General features: G+C 41.2%; 1 protein-coding gene across 1 annotated transcript; it reads right to left on the bottom strand.

Annotated features, from left to right (window-relative positions):
- Positions 1-248: 248 nt before the first annotated feature.
- On the bottom strand, positions 249-5,559 carry pbdc1 (polysaccharide biosynthesis domain containing 1). The gene is made up of 6 exons (XM_088356145.1): positions 5,412-5,559; positions 2,959-3,024; positions 2,833-2,892; positions 2,615-2,755; positions 517-628; positions 249-429 (listed from the first exon to the last, which is right to left on the bottom strand). Exons 1-6 carry the CDS (start codon positions 5,439-5,441, stop codon positions 338-340), a joined length of 501 nt encoding a protein of 166 aa, XP_088212271.1. The 5' UTR covers positions 5,442-5,559; the 3' UTR covers positions 249-337.
- Positions 5,560-5,849: the final 290 nt, after the last annotated feature.

Below are 5,849 nucleotides of genomic sequence, written 5' to 3'. Positions count from 1 at the left end.
CTATTTGTTATGTGGCTTCAATGAGTAAGATAATTTGTGACCAGATAATTACTTTCAGGGGAATGCAATACTAGTAATCTAAGGGGTAACAACATTACTTTTAAAACAAAGTTATTAGTAAGGGTAACTTTTTTTCATTGACTCGTCCAACAGTGTACCACACTTAAGCCACTCCCACTTATTCGTCGCAGTTGTGTGCCATTTACGGCCTTTTTGCAAGATGAAAACATTTTTCTCACTGCACCAAACACCGTAACATTTTTCCCTTTATTAACAAACTTAACACACTTTGGCACATCAGTAAAAGAAAATATTTTTTGAAGACAGTGCTTTTGGGTTAACTTTTGGAGGACTTAGACGTGAAGACGGTGTCGTTTAGGCCTTCTCTGTTTCGGGCAATTTCCACAGCAAAAAACTGGATCCTGGTGGCTAGAATAACAAAAATAGTAAGCCCAATGGCAGCCGACCAAAATTGCTCAAAAAATAAATCACAACGGACTGAATTATTTCCCCTACCAAAGATAGTGTTGTCTTCAGTGTAGCCCTTTTGACTGTCCAGTCGCAGCAAAGTTCCGTAGTTGAAGTCCTCCACCAGGCCTTCGTAAAGGTTACAGAAAGGGCGCCATCTCTGGACAAAATCGGGATTACAATTCGTATCTAGCGGTGAGCTGCTTTAATTAGGCCTAAAGCAGTGGACAACATCCTTTAATGTACCACAGACCGGGTTCATGACTCCTCTCGCGGCTCAATCATGAGCCCAATTCCACTGTAATCACTCACTAGGGATCCACATAGGAAAAGGCATTACTTTTTATCTTATCAAACCATTCTCTTAGGCTGAACTCTTTCCCCAAAATGCTCCATTACAACGTAGCACTATGTGTAAAAATAGTGTGATAATGACAACATAAATTTAATGTATTTTCCTTTGTCACCTACAATCCAAATGACCTAGAATTTAGGGTTCAGCGCCTTCACTGCCGCAACCGGGGTTCTATTCCCATTGCAGTCCAGTCAATACTTAGCAAATGAGGTCAGTGATATTTTAAGACGGATCAATCATTACTGTGATCTACTACCGTAGTATACTATCCTACAACCTCGGATTAGCGCACACCCAAACTTTGAGTTATGTTTTGGGTTGAAAAAAAAACGCATTTAAACAAACGAATATATATAAGCATAAAATAATGCCGATCATTTTTCTTTCTGTGCAGTCTGATAACAGTCCTTGGCTTGATGGTTTCTGACCACTGCTCTAAGTGGGGTAAGATCAGGCCTAAAATATTCAGCCAGACCCTACCCGTGGGTACTAAATCCCCTTGTAGCCCGATAAATTAAACTTGATTGAGGGACCGAACCCGTAATTAATTTAAAATTTCATTTAGAGGACTTGGGAGGAGGTGGGGTGCCTTGCGCAAGAGTTAGATCTAATCCATTGCACAGATCCTCCACGAAGCAAAAGAAACAATGAACAATGATTGGTGGATATATATATATATATTTGCTGGTTCGCGCCTCGGCCGAGTCATACCTAAGACTTATAACATTGGTAAAAAAAAAAATGGCGGCGCCCTCTGTTGGCTGCGGCTGCATCGGCTCGCTACAACGGGTCAGGTGTATCGACATTTCGTTCTGTGTACATTGTTACAAAGAATGACAATACAAAGGAAATTATTATTATTATATATATATACACACACACACATTTTTTTTTAGTTGGCGAGAGAAGCCAGTTGCAGCCCAAACTGGAACATAATAATTGGTATTTTAGGCCCAACTCAAATTTTGGGCTGGGCTCAGGCTTAAGATCCTACCTCTAGCTTTAAGGCACGCCCCCCCTTACAAAAGTGAGATTCAACCCAAATGAACACTGCGATATTTGACCATTACATCTCGCTGTATTGTCATACCAAAGAAAACGAGTGCTACAAAGCACAACGAAGGATACAAACTATGGAAACTCAAAATGACCAAACCGCATCATTTTCTTCTCATTGTTTTGCCCAGCCTTAAAGTTTGGTATTGTGGACAATCCTGCCAGCTCCCTCCCTCGGTGAGGCTCAAGTTCAACAAAAAACAAATTTCTCGACCTCAGTATGTAAAATGCAAATGTTAATGATTGTGATGATGAAGTTATTTTCCCAACTTAGAGACGTTAAATACTACACATTGTCCCTTTAATTATAATTAACCACACCATCAGGAAAACCACACCGCTTCATTCTCAAGTTTCCTTTATGCCCCTTGAATAATTATATCTCTATGATGGATAAGCAATTGGCTTTTGGGCAAATAGAAGCAAAAACACTTGTCTGAACATATCACAAACTATGGACCAAAGTAATGAGTGATAGTGAAATTACGTGTAGAATCTGTACTTTGGTATTGGTTACCACAGTTTTGTGAGCTATTGTAGGAATCTGGTTGGTTGGTTGCATCCCTTAACCACTAGGGTCCTATGGGCACCATTTCCTGTGGTGTGTCTTGGGCAGGTACAGCCTGGTAGCACCCATCTCCCTCCAGGCCAACATGTTCCGCGTGTCAGGTGAATGTTCTAACCACTACGGAAGCCCGGTAGCAATCTACAGAAGAAAAAGGTATCGCAACTAACCTCTTTGGCCTCTGCCGACTTGAGTTGTTCCGGGTCTAGGACTTTGATATCAAGGTCCCGGAATGTCTCTCTGAAGGTGGAATAGATGTCATCGTCCGTCTTGGTCAACTTGAGGAACTTGGGATCGACTGAGGAGATGAGCTGAAGGACAACACAAAACAAACTTAGAGCTCTTTACCATCAACGGCACATTTTCGCACCATGACGACGGCACTCACGTTAAAGTAAACTTCAGCGTGATTGTAGGCTTTCATGGCCCACATGACTTCCAGACGTTCCTAGAATGTAAATTGGAACATACGCTTGGTGTAAACGACCCACGAAGGCCTAGCAGCTTTACTCACGTCATTCCCGTAAGCTTCGGCGGGGAGAGAGAGGGCGTGCGCCGCAGCAGAAGCTCCATCAGGACCCTGAGGACCCAAAATGACATCAGGGGGGTAGCAGTACAACCAAGAGCAATGATCCAACACAAGGTTTTCTTGCGTGTCAACAAACACCATTTTACTCGTGTGTGTATAGGCAAACTACATCCTGCGCTTTAAATACCATAGCAAAAATTGAGAAGGAAGGAAACGTGGCAAACAACGAAAGTCAAAAATGGGGTACGAGTGCCATTGAAGTGCTGCTGGAAGGTACAGAAAATGGTTTAAAAATGTTATGTATTTTTAAACAAGATGTGATTTTAAGGTTCTGTTGGTAGTACAGTGGAGCCTCGGTTTTCAAACGCCTCTCAAATCGAACAAATCGGTGTCCGACCGAAAATTTCGAGAAATTCTTGCTTCGCTGTTCGGTCAAAAAAAATTGGAGTTCGAACGACGGTAATGCGTGAGTGCGTACGCTAGGGTGCGATGCTGAGCGGCGTACGGGTTTTTTAGCCCCTTATTATGCCTCCGAAGAAAGTCAGTGCAAGCAGCAAAGTTGCTACAGGTGAATAAAGAAAAGTAGTGTGTACAACTATTGCATTTAAGAAAGAAATAATAGCCAAATATGAAGGAGGTGTGCGAGCGCCTTCTACTGACCACCACAAAGGTAAGAAATCCTATTCATAAGATTACGATAACGCGAAGGTACGATTAGCCTGGGTTAGCTTTATGTTTACGCTAAACATTCAAGGTAAACATTCAGGGTGTTGGAACGGAGCCCAACATTGAGGGTGTTGGAACGGATCCCCCTATCCAATGAACCGCTCACCACTTGTTGTGGAGACCCGGGTGCTAAATGACTTGTAACTATCTGATTTTTTTTATTTTTACATTTTCATGTTAGGGGAATCTTTCGTACGGAAGATAACGCAAACGTATGATTAGCCTGGGTTAGCTTCATGTTTACGTTAAACATTCAAGGTAAACAAGTCCATTGTTTTTAATGGGAAAAATGATTTCGGTGATCGAACGAATCGGTTTTCGAACAGGGTTCTGGAACGGATTATGGTCGAGAACCGAGGTTCCGCTGTATACAAAATCATGCATGGACTTGCTCTCTCATATCTTTCAGATTTAATTTCCCCGTATGTTCTGGTCCGGAGCCTTCGTTCTGAAAATGCTGGTCTACTCGTGATCCCAAGAGCCAAGAAGAGATCCGCAGGTTCGAGAGCGTTCTCCATTCGGGCTTCGGTGCTGTGGAATGCTTCAGTGGAAATGTTTAAATCTAAGCTTAAAACACACTTCTATTCTATAGCATTTGAAAAACCTTTATTTTATGTTGACAACAATTGTGTATTATTTGCCCTCATGTAGGTTTTAGATCAGGGGATGATGTCATAATACTCTGTAGTTTACAAGTCTTTGATCTGTGCAGCCCTTTGAAACTCTTTGTGATTAAGGGCTATATAAATCAACATGACTTGACAATTGGGATTAATTTCTTGATTTGGGTCGCAGTTTATTATTAGGATGGAAGGGTGGTTGAGTCAAACCAGTTGTGTTTTGCTGCTGTTGGTGTCGGTGGATTTGTTCAGGCTGAGGACAGTCGACTTTGGCCTGGACGGATCTATTGACACTAACAGGGATTGTTGTATAATGAAATTGTGGGTGTGTTTGATTTTCGTGAAGGTTTGTTCGGGCCTCGCTTTGTGTTTGCTGTTGAAAACGTGGTGTTGGAGTATAGTATTGTGAATGTGCTTGGTTGCTGTTGGGATTGTCATGATTGTTTTCTGTTTTTGGTGTCAGTGAATTTGTTCAGACCAAAATCCAGACCAAAAATAATCGACTTTGGCCTGGACGGATCTATTGACACTAACAAAGATGTTGTATAATGAAATTGTGAATATGCTTGATTGCTATTAAGATTTTCGAGAAGGGTTGTTCAAACCTCACATTGTGCTTGCTGTTAAAAAAGTCATATTGAAATATATTATTGTGAATGTGCTTAATTGCTGTTGAGATTGTCATGATTGTTTTTTTTTCTGTTATTAGTGTCAATAAATTTGTTCAAACCAAAAAAAAGGTTGAGAACCAGTGCATTAGACCGAAAGCTAATGTGATCTTGCTTATTTTTTCAAGAAACCTGAGTTATAATTCTTACTACGATGTGACAGTATCGTGACATGGGTTTAGTTGCTCATTTTAGTATTGGGACACATCAAACCACCGTAGGGGGTCCCCGAATCTCCTATTGGTTTTTGGGGATATTAGAAGACTGTCCCCCAAAGTCACACGTGCTGCTGATATTACAAGTCGACGTGTCGTCGCTTTTGGTTTGGAAAACAGTTTGCCTTAGCCACCCAGAGAGAACCGTCTAAAATGAATAAGCCGTCCACCATTTTCACGTGTCTTCACATGTTTTGGGGTTTTCTTACCAGAGACGAGAGACTGTCACTCGACGCCATCTTGCCACCACAAAGTTCGTCTCCTGAGCGAACATGACCAAACGGTCTTTAAAGATAAGATAAATGATAGAAATGTAGGTACTGTTTTTTTTCGTTGGGGGTTCTCAGTGTGTTTTACAGTGTTTGGAATCTGATTTTTATTTCGTTGATACTTGTTCGAAACGAGCCTAGAAGGAAATGCAACCGAGCAAACGTCTTACTATTTTAAACATCTTTGATTTTGCGGTGGCGTCACGGAATATTTGTCCCGCCCCCTCACGAGCTAATTTCTCTCTTCTTTTCTTTTAAAAGGACATTGTGTTTTAGCGCCCTCTAATGGTAAAAACATCCTTCATTAAAGGGACAGTGTGCAATATTTAGTGCTTACTCGTGGTACAAAAACTTTTATTCAGTAGAAAAAAACATTGA

Source organism: Urocampus carinirostris, chromosome 16 (assembly GCF_059441175.1).
Source record: "Urocampus carinirostris isolate Australia breed hairy pipefish chromosome 16, RoL_Ucar_1.0, whole genome shotgun sequence".
Taxonomy (NCBI): Eukaryota; Metazoa; Chordata; class Actinopteri; order Syngnathiformes; family Syngnathidae; genus Urocampus; species Urocampus carinirostris.
The sequence above is the reverse complement of the archived record's forward strand: the minus strand, read 5'-3'. Positions and strand labels throughout refer to the sequence as shown.

Coding starts and splice junctions, on each gene's coding strand:
- pbdc1 (XM_088356145.1), bottom strand. CDS start 5,441: ATGGCGTCGAGTGACAGTCTCTCGTCTCTG. Junction 2,756..2,832: donor ACGCTGAAGTTTACTTTAAC/GTGAGTGCCGTC, acceptor GTTGTCCTTCAG/CTCATCTCCTCAGTCGATCC. Junction 430..516: donor TGAAGACAACACTATCTTTG/GTAGGGGAAATA, acceptor TTGTTATTCTAG/CCACCAGGATCCAGTTTTTT.